Source organism: Nerophis lumbriciformis, linkage group LG22, assembly GCF_033978685.3.
Source record: "Nerophis lumbriciformis linkage group LG22, RoL_Nlum_v2.1, whole genome shotgun sequence".
Taxonomy (NCBI): Eukaryota; Metazoa; Chordata; class Actinopteri; order Syngnathiformes; family Syngnathidae; genus Nerophis; species Nerophis lumbriciformis.
The window spans coordinates 13,961,691-13,977,257 of NC_084569.2; the positions used below are offsets into that span (position 1 = coordinate 13,961,691).

The window sequence follows — 15,567 nt, forward strand, 5'->3', positions numbered from 1 at the left end:
GCACATAAACTCAAAGGCACAAGCTAAAGTATAACGTGTAAAGGCCCAAATCAATATCTGGAATGAACCTGACAGTCCAATCACACAATCTACTTCATTGAGAAAATGTAAAAAAAAAACTTTTGAAACATGAATTATTGCAACATTATACCACACCAAAGGATGAAAAAGCAATACCAGTCATACAAAGCAATATATGTATTATTGTTTGTTTTTTTGTAACATTAATTAATGAACATCTTTAATTATAGAATGCATACTGAAATAGATATGCATAATATTGGCAATGAATTCAGAGTACACATTAAAACTGTAAGGATGTGTGAATGTATGAAATGATTTAGGAAATGTTTTAGCATGTAAGCATAATAAAAACTTTATTAATGTTGTACCTTATTATCTTACATGTACTGTATTGGGACCCCCACTTATAAGCTATTACAGCTTCCTGGTAGTTTCCCTTTTACAAAGCACTTACAAATCATGTACAATTTTTAAGTGTATGGACTTTTATAATGTTTGGTAAATAAAGAGAGATGAGATGAGATGAGGTTGTTGTTGTTTTTTGTTATTTATACAAAAGGTTCAACACCCAAAATGATTTATACACTTTTATCAGTATCCAAAATATAAACACATACAATTTTGTCTTGGAAACTTTATGGTTATAATTGCATTTTGTGTTATTTTGTTTGACTTAAATGGAGTGTAAATTGTATTACGTTATGTATTATGTAAACATTGTATATGTATCGTACAAGACATCTGTAACACAATTACAAATACCTTTTCTAATAACAAAAGAGTAAGTATAAGTAACAGTGTGGATTATTTGAAAGTCATTCAAAATGTCATATTTCTTTGCAGTCTTTTGATATTTTGGCCCATTATAATGTTAATCATTGATCCTAAATTTACAAACTCAGTGCAAAGATATTAGACACTCCTAATACTTTTATCCAAACAACTCCTCCTCAGTGGCGACTCACAGCACATAACTGGTGTGGTAGAGGACAGAGTGTAAAGCCCACCGCTGGGGTCAAATCCAGCTGGTCCTCCGACATCCCGGGTGCAGGGGTGAATCGAAAGCGTTGGAGGAGGTGTGTGAAGAAGAGGAAGAGCTCCATCCGGGCCAGACCTTCCCCAATGCAAGCCCTGCGGCCTGCAAAGAGAATCTTGGTGAGTCTAAAACAAAATGGTTTATGGTTTTAGTTAATTTCGAACATGCATACAATTACAACATGATACATCACAATTTCCAGTTTCTCTTTTCAACATGTTCAAAAAGGAGTAGGAAGAGGCGAAGGTTATTTAATACTACTCCTTTTCCTTTACATTGCACATCCATTCCTGTTCTCAATTTATTCACAATAAGCTCCATAAATAATACAATTTAACAAATAAATAAATACATAATAGTGAAGTAAGTTATATTTCAAATAGTGACATGAATAAGTGTATCAATAATGTTGGCAACTCGCATGGCTGCAGTTGTTGTGACCCCAAGATGCAGGAACCAGGAGAACGGGGATCAGGTAAGAGGATTCTAACATAATTAAACAGAAGGAAGCAGTCGTGCATGTAGGTTCTAAACATAAAGTCAATCCTCGAGCACTGAGGAGCGCGCGAAACAGGCAGAAATAGAAACATGCTGATTGGCAGCGCAGGCGAGGGGAGAAACAGCGCTCAGCGGGACAAGCAGGAAATAGAACCAAAATAAGAGCACTGGTGGAAAATAAACACAAAACAAGGAAGCACACACAGAAATGAACTGACAGATCATCACAGGACCCCCTCGGTTTAGGGACAGATTCCAGATGTCCCCTGGAAACAAAACAGAAACATTTCAAAAGTCAAGGAAGGGTGGAGGGAGGACTTGGCGGTGGGTCGCCAGGCCAAGTGTCCCCGCAACCAGTGAGGGAGAGTCAGGTGGCGGTGACGCGTTGAACGCCGCTGCATTAGGCGAGGCGGGCGACCACGGAACGGCCACATCAGTGGCCGACGAGGAGGCGGAAGCGAGTGGTACCGGCGCACCAGCAGCCGTAAAGGTCCATGACCGGGTCCCGCGCATCGCTGTCGATAGCGCGGAGAGAGTCCATAAGACGGCCACTTTCTTGGCCGAGGAGGAGAAGGTTGCGTGTGGTACCGGCGCACCAGCAGCCGTAAAGGTCAACACCGGGGTCCTGCAGATCGCTGCCGACAGCGCGGAGGGAGTCCGTAATACGGCCGCGTCTTTGGCCGACGAATTGGAGGTCGCCGAGCCAACGGCGACAATGATGATGTCAGCGTCATGGGAGGAGTTGTCGATGATGATTTCAGCGTCATGGGAGGAGTTGTCGATGATGATTTCAGCGTCATGGGAGGAGTTGTCGACGATGCTGACAGCGTCATGAGCGGATCCGCTGCCGACAAAGAAGATGGTGGTGGCGTGCGGAGTCCCACCGGTGACGAGGAAGATGGCAAAACCGTGTGAAAGCCCGCCAGAGAGGATGATGTCGTCGTGAGCGGAGACAGCGACAACAGGATTGACAGCGGCGTGTGCTGCCCAGCACCGCTGCCGGTAGCAGCCCCTACCTTCACTAGGCGGCTGCCAGACACCCTCCATTATTGTGCTGGGACCGGCGTTTGATGCAGTGTAGGAACCGGTGGTCTACGCGATGCCGGCCCAGGAGATCACCGTGGCGCCGGTACAGGAGGTCGCACAGCAGGAGACGGAGAGGATGGCGGCGGTGGCCGAGCCGGGAGGAGCGCAGGTGGTGGTGGCCGAGCCAGACAGAAAGCCGGAGCCGGCAGCCAAAGCGGAGGGAGAAGGTCCGAGCCTGCTATGGGCTGGCAGCGCACAAACCTGGCTTTCAAGTCCTCCAAGAACCGTGCGGTCCAGAACGTCGGCTGAGTGTCGCCGACAGGGATCCCTGCGAGGTCACAGTCTGGCTCGAGGATTATTTGGGAACTCGCATGGCTGCAGTTGTTGAGCCCCAAGATTTAGGAAATAGAACCAAAATAAGAGCACTGATAGAAAATAAACACAAAACAAGGAAGCACAAACAGAAATGAAGTGACAGATCGTCACAAATAAGTTCAGAATGTTTATCATGGTTCTTCTTAAATGATAAATGATAAATGGGTTGTACTTGTATAGCGCTTTTCTACCTTCAAGGTACTCAAAGCGCTTTGACACTACTTCCACATTTACCCATTCACACACATATTCACACACTGATGGAGGGAGCTGCCATGCAAGGCGCTAACCAGCACCCATCAGGAGCAAGGGTGAAGTGTCTTGCCCAGGACACAACGGACATGACGAGGTTGGTACTAGGTGGGGATTGAACCAGGGACCCTCGGGTCGCGCACGGCCACTCTTCCACTGCGCCACGCTGTCTCTTTGTATATTGTTAACACTTTGAGTTTGAACAGTTTTTTAAAATTGGATTTCTTTGCTTAATCCATTCCGTCCGGGTGGCAGGGCTCTCCCTTAGAGATAGGGTGAGAAGCTCTGTCTTTCGGGAGGAGCTCAAAGTAACGCAGCTGCTCCTCCACAGCGGGAGAAACCAGATTAGGTGGTTCGGGCATCTGGTCAGGATGCCACCCGAACGCCTCCCTCGGGAGGTGTTTAGGGCACGTACGACTGGTAGGAGGCCACGGGGAAGACCGAGGACACGTTGGGAAGACTATGTCTCCCGGCTGGCCTGGGAATGCCTCGGGATCCCCCGGGAAGTGCTGGGCGAAGTGGCTGGAGAGAGGGAAGTCTGGGCTTCCCTGCTTAGGCTGCTGACCCCACAACCCGACTTCAGATAAGCAGAAGAAGATGAACGGATGGATGACATACGAACACCAACATGGATTTTCTCCGAATGTATGGATGTTCGTAGTCCATTTTTTCTCTTTGCAGTTTGTAGCTTTGACGTAAGCGACTTAGCTACATGGGTCTAAAAGTACCTAAGCTACTTGTTACAAAAGTAGCTAAGCTCTTCCCAAGCTACTGGAAAGTGTAGTTAAGATACGTAGCTTAGCTACATGTAGCTAACATCACTGACAATAAATGTCTTGAAAAAGAAAGAAAGAGAGGTTGTACCTGCAGAGAAGGGCAAGAAAGCATCCCTCCTGATGAATTTACCCTCCTCGTCCAGGAAGTGGGAAGGGTTGAAGGTGTTTGGTGTCTCCCACTCACTCTCATCATAGAGGACAGATGTCAGCAGAGGGAGCACAGTGGTCCCCTTGGTGCACCAAGTGACAAAAAAACATTATGTTTTGACTTGATTTGGATCCTTTATTCACGGAGCAGCAACTGACCTTTTCAATGAAGTATCCCTGGAAGGTGACGTCTCTGCTGGTGCTGTGAGGAATGGACGTGGGGGCAATGTTGGCGAACCTCTGCGTCTCGTGGATGACAGCATCGATGTAAGGCAGGTTCCTCCTGTCCTCCATTGTGATCTGACGGTCTCCCACCACCCTACTAAGCTCCTCCTGGACCCGATCTGCAGGAAATAGACCACTGATAGTAATGCCACTCTACCACTACTCTCTCATGCAATATTATTATGATTTGCACCTTGTATTTGAGGGTACTTGGCCATTAAAAGTAGACTCCAGCGAAGAGTGTTTGATGTTGTGTCAGTTCCAGCCCCAAACAAATCCATCATGCTGTTGGTCAAGTTTTCATCATGGTAGTGCACCCTCTGAGCATCAGACTCCTAACAATAGAAAACATACATTTTGTACCTGCACGGTTGCATTAAGGAGAATGTAAACACAATGACATCCTACCTCCAGACTCAGCTTACGTGTGCAGAAAGCATCGACAAAGCACCGACATATGTCAGGATTGAAAGTCTCCCTTAATTTGTTTATTATGTGCAATAAATGCTGCTTGAAATCCTCCACGTTCTTGGTTAAATCCCTCCAGTTTTTAATCCAAGGACCCAGCTTTGGAAACACATTGTAGATCTGTCATGGAATAAAATGGACATGATTTATTTTGGTGAGCTATACAAATATCACTTTTTAAAAAACAATGACAAATAAGTGAATGTGTACTGTCCATATCCACTGGATGCAGGAGGTTCCTAAATACAAGTGTTGCCTTTAAAAAATAATAATAATTAAGATTTAAATCATTAAATTACATTTGTTGGTACCGTATTTTTCGGAGTATAAGTCGCACCGGAGTATAAGTCGCACCTGCCGAAAATGCATAATAAAGAAGGAAAGAAACATATATAAGTAGCAAACTATGAAAAAAACTGCGACTTATAGTCCGAAAAATACGGTACTTCTTTACAAAAAAATCTTGTATGTTAATTTTTTTTTCTTTTTCAAAACCCATTTTTGTAAATACTTTAACTGTTATCACAGTTAAACAAACGTTATAAAACTACTTTAGAATATAAAACTATTATTTACATCCAATTTTATAAACTTTTATTTTGTTCGCAAATATTACAATGTGTCGTCGATAAGTAGATGGTTTTTTTTTTATAATTGTTGCAGTCTAAAAAGTGAATGTAAATGTGTTTAATTGAATAAGTAAGATAGTAGTCCAATACAAGGTGTACTAAAATGCAGTGGCGGGCCGTGCATTTCCCACCTAGGCCTTCAGTGATGTCTTACTTAGTCCGACTTTAATAAATACCTCTCAAAATACAATAATTTAAGTCGCCACATGTCCACGGCTTGAAAAATATATATACAGAAACAGACTTGCGCACTGCTGGGCATTGAATAACCTCAATGTGTCACTAGTGTACAAAACCGAAATTTTTTTTGGTACATTTAAAAATCAATAAACCCACATCGAACCGTAGTATCAAAACTAAAATAATTGTAAAAAAACATATTGAATGTGAAAAAGCAGACGGCGAAAGCAGAACACATTTCCTGTGTCCTTGTTGTTGTTTCCGGATGAGGAGATGCTGCTCCGTTATTGATTGAAGTAAAGTCTGAGTGTCATTAAAACAGTTAGCTCCATCTTTTGACAGTTCTTCCACTCCCGTCCTTGCACGCTACACCGCTACAACAAAGATGACGGGGAGAAGACGCTGTCGAAGGTGAGCCACGTAAATAAGACCGCCCACAAAACGGCGCATCCTGAAGCGACAGTCAGAAAGCGGCTTGAATATGATCTGTAAAACATCATCTATGCAACATTTTGACCAAAGAACCACCATTACATGTTATGTAGACCACAAGGAAGTGTTTTCCATTTAGAAAAAAACTATTATAATATGACTCCTTTAATGCGTCTAATACAGGGGTCGGCAACCTTTACCACTCAAAGAGTCATTTTGACCCGTTTCACAAATTAAAGAAAACAATGGGAGCCACAAAACTCTTTTGAAATTTAAAATGAAATAACACTGCATACAAAGTTTTTTTTTTTTGCTTTGTGCTATGTATAAACCAGACACGCGGCCCGTGAGACGTTATTTTGCAGCCCGCACCTTAATATGAAAATGTAATGTTAGTGCGGTCCGCGAGTTTTATATGAATGGCGCTTGACAGCGTCATACTTGCCAACCCTCCCGATTTTTCCGGGAGACTCCCGAAATTCAGGGCAACTATTCTATCGGATGTCTGCTGATTTTCACCCAAACAACAATAATAAGGGCGTGCCGTGATGGCACTGTCTTTAGCGCCCTCTATAATCTGTATAAACAGCGTGCCAGCCCAGTTACATGTTGTATGAGGCTTCTGCAGACACACATAAGCGACTGAAATGCATACTTGGTCAACAGCCATACAGGTTACACTGAGGCTGGCCGTATAAAACAACTTTAACACTGTTACAAATATGCGCCACACTGTGAACCCACACCAAAAAAGAATGACAAACACATTTCGGGAGAACATCCGCACCATAACACAACATAAACACAACAGAACAAATACCCATGCGTCGGTTGAGGTGGGCGGGGTTGGGGGGGGCAGGGTTTGGTGGTAGCAGGGGTGTATAATGTAGCCCTGAAGAGTTAGAGATGCATGGGATTCTGGGTATTTGTTCTGTTGTGTTTATGTTGTGTTACGGTGCGGATATTCTCCCGAAATGTGTTTGTCATTTTTGTTTGGTGTGGGTTCACAGTGTGGCTCATATTAGTAACAGTGTTAAAGTTGTTTTATACGGCCACCCTTAGTGTGAACTGTATGGCTGTTGACTAAGTATGCCTTGCAGTCCCTTACGTGTGTAGGGCAGAGCCCGCATACAACATGTGACTGGGCCGGCACACAGTGTAAAATCGGACGTTAAAGTCACTGCCATCACGGCACCCCCCCCCCCCCAATATTGTTGTCCCGGGAGATTTTCGGGAAAGTGAAATTCGGAAGTCTCCCGGAAAAATCGTGAGTGTCAGCAAGTATGCAGCTGAGCCGCATCAGAGTGATCAAAGAGCCGCATGCGGCTTCGGAGCCGCGGGTTGCCGACCTCTGGTCTAATATATGAAAAAAGATCAAAAATAGACCATTCTGTGCGGCCTATGGTCCAGAAAATACGGTACTTGTTTGCTGTGCTTTCTGTCATCATAACACGCTATGGTGGTTTTTTTCATTGATTTTAACTTAATAATAATAAAATCACTTATTTTTGTATGAACTTGTATTTTGTATCAACACCTAATGCCTCAGTAACAGTAACAGTAAACTATTTACTTTAGTGAAACCCCTAAAGTGGCAGTATCAGTTTTGGTTACGAAAAAAAACTATCTTTCTAGTGTCAATTTCATCACAGCCATTAGAATTTAATTTTACGTACCACCACCTCGCTGTTGCTACTTGTAAGTGTACCTAATAAAGTGTCTGAGGAGTCCATATAAGGGAATGCAGTGCAACTGACTCATCTTTTTAGGCCTTATAAATACACAATGTGCTGATGCAGTACCACAAGGGAAACTGATGAAACCAGACGGATGATTTCTTTGTCATGTTCCACCATGTATCGGAGGACTGGATCTTTGAAGTCAAACCTCTTTCCGAATATGATGGCAGAAATGATATTTGAAACTGCGTAGGTCATGATGGTTGTGTTGTCAAAGGCTTTGCCTGAGAGGAAAGACAGAATGCTTTAGAAACAATAACTTAAACATGTAGATTTAAGTCAATAAAAAGTCACCTTCATGTTTTTCAAACTCTTCAATCAGGTAGTGACACTCCTCAGTGATTTTCTCCTCACTGAGTCTCTTGCCCATCCCAAAATCTCTCAGAGTCGTTAAGGTAAAACGCCTCATTTCCTTCCAGCCATCACCATTGGAGAATACAATGCCTGTAAGCAAGTGGGAGAAAAAAAAGTTTTTGTTGTAATTTCATGTCATGTACTGCATCGGTTTCTGCCGGACTTGCTGATGATGCAGCTCTAGCATCCCACACCGAGTCTGGGCTCCAGAGGCTGATGGACAGGCTTTCATCTGCCTGTAAAGAGTTTGGTCTCACCATCAGCCTAAAGAAGACCAATGTCATGGGCCAAGATGCTGAAACTCCACTCTCCATCTCCGTCGACAATCAGACTCTGGAATGTGTCAACACCTTTACATACCTTGGATCCGCAATCTCCAGTGACTTGTCACTCGACACAGAACGTGCCACCCGTCTTGCGAGAGCTGCCACAATGATGGCCAGGCTGTCCAAAAGAGTATGGTCGAACAACCAGCTATCCACACGCACTAAACTCCAGGTCTATCAAGCCTGCGTCATTAGCACACTGATGTATGGCAGCGAGGCCTGGACCACCTACACCAGACATGAGAAACAGCTAAACAGTTTCCACCTGCGCTGTCTTCGCCGCATCCTGGGAATCTCATGGCAGGACAAAGTTCCCAACATGGAAGTCCTAGATCGTGCTCACTCCACCAGCCTGTTCACCATGCTCAGCCAACGCCGCCTCAGATGGCTTGGCCATGTCCACAGGATGGACCCCAGCCGGCTCCCCAGAGCTGTCCTGTACGGCGAACTGTCAACAGGCTCCAGACCCCTTGGTCGCCCCCGACTGCGTTTCAAGGACGTGTGAAAACGTGACATGAAACAGGCAGGCATCGACCACAACAACTGGGGGGAAGCTGCAAAAGACCGCAACGTTTGGAGGCACACTGTTGCTACAGGAACCCGCCGTGCCGAGGAGAAGCACATCTCCTTGTTGCAGGCGAGGAGACAAAAGCGGAAACTCCGTGACGCGGGACCTGCTCCTGTGTCAGAACCCTCCACATACGTCTGCGCCAACTGCACCAGAGACTGTCACTCCAGAGTGGGGTTGTACAGTCACAGCCGCCGCTGCAAGAAAGAATGAACTCCCCCAGGCGCAACCCATCGTCACTACTGACGGACGGATGCCTATGATGATGATGTATCGGTTTCTCCCGGACTTCCTGTGCGTAACCATGTCCCTTTTCCATCTTGGGGATTTCTCTGTCCCAAGTGTACTTTTCTGGGTGTGGGGCCGAGGGTCACAAACAGTGATGTGGGTAACCTTGGCGCATCACACTGATTTGCAAAAATACTCTTCGGTGGGTCTGCAGACGCTGCCATCTTCTTTGGTGGGTCTGCAGACGCCGCCTTCCACCCAGGTGGGCCTGCGGTGGCCGCCATCCACCCCGGTGGGCCTGCCCACGCCAACGGTACAGCTGCCTGCTGATCCGGCTCCTCCCACGACGACATCGTCATCGGCGGGCCGTCCCACGGCGTCGCCAGCTTCCTCGTCGCCGGCGGGGCGTCCCACTGAGTTGCAAGCGCAGTGGTTCTTAACCTGGGTTCGATCGAACCCTAGGGGTTCGGTGAGTCGGGCTCAGGGGTTCGGTGGAGGTCAAGACACACCCGACTCATCGTGTAAATAAAAACTTCTCCCTATCGGCGTATTACGGATACGGAAACAGCAGAAGTCACACTGATTTGCAGGTGTGTAATTTGTTGTGAGTTTATGCACTGTGTTGGTTTTGTTCTTTGAACAAGATGATGTTCATGCACGGTTCATTTTGTGCACCAGTAAAAAACATGGTAACACTTTAGTATGGGGAACATATTCACCATTAATTAGTTGCTTATTAACATGCAAATTAGTAACATATTTTCTCTTAACTAGTCATTATTAAGTACTTATTAATGCCTTATTCAGCATAGCCTTATTATAACCCTAACCCTCTAACCCTGGCCCTAACCCTATAACCCTAACCCTAACCAAATAACTCTAAATTAAGTCTTTGTTACTTAGAATATGTTCCCTTAGTGTCCAAAAAACTCTAAATTAAGTCTTTGTTACTAGAATATGTTCCCCCATACTAAAGTGTTCACTAAAGAAGGGTTCGGTGAATGCACATATGACACTTGTGGGGTTCGGTACCTCCAACTAGGTTAAGAACCAATGTCTCCAGCATCGTCGCCTTCGTGACGATACTGGAGACGCTAGCAACGCAGCAAATTTTGTTGTTGTGGGACATGTACCTTTAAATCCAGACAATCCAGAAGATGTCCCAAAAAGAGTCCTCACGGTCTATCCGCCGAGGGTCACAAACAGTGATCTGGGTAAACTTAGCGCATCACACTGATTTGCAAAAATCCTCTTCGGTGGGCCTGCAGACTGCGCCATCCTCTTCGGTGGGCCTGCAGATGGCGCCAACCTCTTCGGTGGGCCTGCAGACGGCGCCAACCTCTTCGGTGGGCCTGCAGACGGCGCCATCTTCTTTGGTGGGCCTGCTGGAGACGCCGCCTTCCACCTCCGTGACGATGTTGTTGGCAGGAGCTCTGTGCTCTTGTGTCATGCTTTTGTCATACTTGCCAACCTTGAGACCTCCAATTTCGGGAGGTGGGGGGTGGGGGTGGGTGCGGGGGGCGTGGTTGGGGCGGGGGCGTGGTTGGGGGCGTGGTTAAGAGGGGAGGAGTATATTTACAGCTAGAATTCACCAAGTCAAGTATTTCATATATATATATATATATATATATATATCCCCGCGACCCCGAAGGGAATAAGCGGTAGAAAATGGATGGATGGATGGATATATATATATATATATATATATATATATATATATATATATATAAATAAAAAAATTGTTCATTTATTTACACATATACACACACAACACTCATCTACTCATTGTTGAGTTAAGGGTTGAATTGTCCTTCCTTTTTCTATTCTCTGTCACTATCTTTCTAACCATGCTGAACACCCTCTCTGATTATGCATTGCTGTGTGGCACGCACAAAAGTGCTTTCATCAAATGCACTAGATGGCAGTATTGTCCTGTTTAAGAGTGTCACAACATTGCTGTTTACGGCAGACGGACTGCTTTACTGTAGACGTTCTTTATATTGTGGGAAAGCGGACTCAGGTCCGCCTGAATTTTGGGAGATTTTCGGGAGAAACTTTGTCCCGGGAGGTTTTCGGGAGAGGCGCTGAATTTCGGGAGTCTCCCGGAAAATCCGGGAGGGTTGGCAAGTATGCTTTTGTGTTCCTGATGTTTCCCTCTTGTTTTCATGTGTTAAGTTTTTTTGGCCTTTTGGTTCTGGACCCTTTGGGACTGCGTGACAAGGGGTGGCACTTTCGTGACTGCTGCAGTGCTTTTTTGTGAAATTCTGGATCTGCCTCCCGGGAGCCTTTTGGCCATAGAGACCAGCTGCTGGGTCTCTGCCACGCCAGAGTCCGTTTGGAGAGACTGGAGGAGATGCGGATGAAGAGACAGAGCGCTGAGCTTCACAGTGTCTTGGCTGAATGAGCAGGTATCGGACATCTCGGTCTCCTTAGACGCATCCTCGCTCATCCATGCGGACTGGACACTGGCCGAGAGTTGGTGGGCGGCCGAGGGTGGAGTCGTCTCTTGGTTGCTTTGTTGGGTCTGCTCCTGTCTCTGGCCATGCTCCTCCCACCCCAGCAGACAATGGCGTTTTGTTGTTGTTTTACTTTTGTGGCTGTGTGTAGAAGTGCCTGGTTGCATCAGCTCTGCTTTTTTAATGTCCTTTGTGTTATTTGATGTTTCCCTCACACACAAGTTTATGTGTGCTATGGCTATGAGTTGTTTTTTTCCCCCTTGGCCTCAGTCTGGACCCCCTCTCCAGGGGCCCAGGCTTAGACTGAATATCTTTTTTTCTCATCTCCCCCTCCCCAGTGTTTACCTGTTTCTCACTTTTTTTGTAAGGGGCGCCAGAAGTTGGCAGACCCGTCAGCGATCCTGTTCTGTCTCTCTGTAATGTTTGTCTGATCTTGAATGGGATTGTGCTGAAAATCTTAATTTCCCCTCAGGGATTATTAAAGTATTCCTGATTCTGATTCTGATTCTCAGTTCTCATGGTAAAGCACTTTGAGTGTCTAAAAAAACGCTAAACAAGTTGAATCCATTATTATTATGATTATTAATCCACAACCTCAAGTTGGATTTTTTTATCGCTAGATAAAAGGACCAGTTTACTTGTCTGCCAAACTGCATTCTCACATTCAGGGAGGGCCGAATAATAAATGTTAATAAATTAGGAGTGTACAAAGTGCAGCCTGTTTTATGCTGCAGTAATAAAATGGGCAGCACCAATTGTAAAACACAGCAAAACGATATAATATAACAAGGAAAATATGGGTTGATACAAAATAATAAAAAGTTGTATATTCTTTTTAGTAGGGATGTCCGATAATATCGGACTGCCGATATTATCGGCCGATAAATGCTTTAAAATGTAATATCGGAAATTATCGGTATCGGTTTCAAAAAGTAACATTTATGACTTTTTAAAACGCCGCTGTGTACACGGACGTAGGGAGAAGTACAGAGCGCCAATAAACCTTAAAGGCACTGCCTTTGCGTGCCGGCCCAATCACATAATATCTACGGCTTTTGACACACTCACACGTGAATGCAAGGCATACTTGATCAACAGCCATACAGGTCACACTGACGGTGGCGGTATAAACAACTTTAACACTGTTACAAATATGCCCCACACTGTGAACCCACACCAAACAAGAATGACACATACATTTCGGGAGAACATCCGCACCGTAACACAACATAAACACAACAGAACAAAAACCCAGAACCCCTTGCAGCACTAACTCTTCCGGGACGCTACAATATACATCCCCGCTAACCCCTACCCCCCGCGCCCCCCTAACCCCGCCCACCTCAACCTCCTAATGCTCTCTCAGGGAGAACATGTCCCAAATTCCAAGCTGCTGTTTTGAGGCATGTTAAAAAAAATAATGCACTTTGTGACTTCAATAATAAATATGGCAGTGCCATGTTGGCATTTTTTTTTTCCATAACTTGATTTGATTCATTTTGGAAAACCTTGTTACATTGTTTAATGCATTCAGCGGGGCATCACAAGAAAATTAGGCATAATAATGTGTTAATTCCACAACTGTATATATCGGTATCGGTTGATATCGGTATCGGTAATTAAGAGCTGGACAATATCGGAATATCGGATATCGGCAAACAAGCCATTATCGGACATCTCTACTTTTTAGCCTTTTTTATATTATATTATCATTACCATTTATGCAATTTGAAAAAAGGCGTCATATTAGGCCCCCACTATATCGCTGAAAACACTCCCGCAGCCAAAAATAGATCTGCGGGACACTGAATACACAAGAATTATGTAACGGGCTGTCATAAACAATTGTAACTACCAACAAGCACAAAGAGCAATTCTCATGGCGCAACATTTTATTTTGATTAGTTATGAGTCCTGCCAGCTACGAGATAATGCTCATTTTAGTTGGTGAAATATTTACCATGCCCTTTGGTTAAATCGTGGAATAAAGGGCTTGTTTCTCTCTCCCCAAACTCCTCAGCATGGTTGATGAGAGCCTGTCTGACAGTCTTGCTTCCAGCCAGGACCACCACCTTTTTCAGTCCGGCGTAGACGGTAAACACCGGTCCGTACCTTTTAGACAACTAAACAAATCAGGGTTAGGTCCATGCAACACGTGCACTTAAACATCAGTATGAAAAACAAGAATGACTCACGTTAAAAATTGACTTATCAAGCCTCTGAAGGTCCAACTGATGCAGGTTACCAATCAAGGGAAGACATCTGGGCCCAGGAGGACGCTTCTGTTTATCTTGGAAAGTCCAACTGGAGTACAAAAGATAGACGGCCAGCAAGCCTGCAAGAAGCCCCAACCAGGAGGCCAAAGCAGGAGCCTGCAGGAGCTTTTCAAACATGCTGTGTCAGGGCACAAACACACTTGCTGCACACGCTCAGTGGCTCTCTATAAAAGCTGAGGAGGATCTGTTCCTCCAATCACACTCCAGTGGGCGTGTTGACACAGTCTCGTCAACAAAACAAATCAATTCAAATAAAAAACACAAAGTTCATAGAGGCATGTCAGGTGTTCAACATCTTTTACTCACTCTGTACTACTTGACAACGGTGCATTGTTTGGATTCTCTACACAGAACACAAACTTTCAGGTTGAAAATTCATTTTTAGGGGAGGGAAAAACCCAACATATTTTCCCTACTTCTGAATTTATGTGTATTTATCAACAATTAAACGTGTTTTTAGGATTTCAGAAAATAAAAAATGCATCACTGCACACCATGCATAGATACAGTATGCATAGTACTTTTGGTATTACGGTTGTCACGGCGCATGCGCAATCCCGCACGCCCTTGCTCGCTCTTCCCGCATCGCGGCCACGCGCCTGCGAGGCTGCAGGCAATCCCCAATCAACGCACCTGGGTCTGATGAGGGCTGACTGCATAAAGACCAGCGGACCCGAAAATCCAGTGCCGGAACGTAGTTCACTCTCCGTAGTAAGCATCTCATCTCTGGCTTCCCTTGTGCCCGTGTCTTATGTCCTCTGTGTTCCTCGCAGTGTTCCCTCTGTTTCCCGTGATCGAGCCGCGTGCCTCGACTTCCCACTGAATTCTGGACTGCCTCCCTCGATCTTCAACCCCTGCTTGGACACGGACCTCGTTGCCTCTTTCCAGCCCCCGACCTCTCGCTTGCCCACGGTCTGCCTTCTCGCCTTGCCCCTTTGGTCTGACGAAGGATTCATCCAACACGCACTTAAAACAAACTCTGGTAACATCTACATTGTTAATTCTACACATCGTCTTGCACCATTCACGTTTAGTAGCATACACACGCCAACACATCATCAGCATCAGTTTCAATAAACCTATTGAACTGATCTCTGCCTTTGTGTCGTCTTCTTCCCCCGCTGTACGCAACAACGGTCTTATCTTACTCGTTAACGCAGTATAAGGCAGGGTGTCCAAAATGGCTATTTGGGATCTGCAACTCTAATTGTATTGGCCCACAATTAAACAAAACATTAAGATGGCGCATGCTCTGCTGCGACAGCACTGACCGTACCTTGTGTCTAGTGTCTTATGTATGTTTTATGTCCGTGCCTTACGTGTAATTGTCATTTGTTGTTTTTTTTTGTGTGATGTGTAATGTCTAGTGTTTAAATGTACGGCAGTGACAATGAATTTCCCCAAGGGGACCAATAAATCTAATCTAAATCTAATCTAAAATCTAAACCACAAAATCCTAAAACAAAGGGCTGTTTTAATGGGAAAAAAATCTGAAATTTTAAGATCAATAACTAATGATAATAAGAAGGAGACGGCACGGAGGCAGGGACGT

General features: G+C 45.0%; 1 protein-coding gene across 1 annotated transcript; it reads right to left on the reverse strand.

Moving 5' to 3' along the window:
* Nucleotides 1-542: 542 nt before the first annotated feature.
* LOC133615542 (cytochrome P450 2K1-like) lies at nt 543-14,146 on the reverse strand. Its single transcript, XM_061974197.2, has 9 exons — nt 13,935-14,146; nt 13,700-13,862; nt 8,102-8,251; nt 7,871-8,031; nt 4,768-4,947; nt 4,553-4,694; nt 4,294-4,478; nt 4,076-4,217; nt 543-1,162 (listed from the first exon to the last, which is right to left on the reverse strand). Exons 1-9 carry the CDS (start codon nt 14,130-14,132, stop codon nt 975-977), a joined length of 1,509 nt encoding a protein of 502 aa, XP_061830181.1. The 5' UTR covers nt 14,133-14,146; the 3' UTR covers nt 543-974.
* Nucleotides 14,147-15,567: the final 1,421 nt, after the last annotated feature.

Excerpts from the sequence above, each read along its gene's own strand:
- LOC133615542 (XM_061974197.2), bottom strand. The coding sequence starts at position 14,132 with ATGTTTGAAAAGCTCCTGCAGGCTCCTGCTTTGGCCTCCTGGTTGGGG. Across the intron at positions 4,948-7,870 it reads TTTCATCAGTTTCCCTTGTG|ATCTACAATGTGTTTCCAAA; the intron begins GTACTGCATCAG and ends ATTCCATGACAG. Across the intron at positions 4,479-4,552 it reads CAAGTACCCTCAAATACAAG|ATCGGGTCCAGGAGGAGCTT; the intron begins GTGCAAATCATA and ends TATTTCCTGCAG.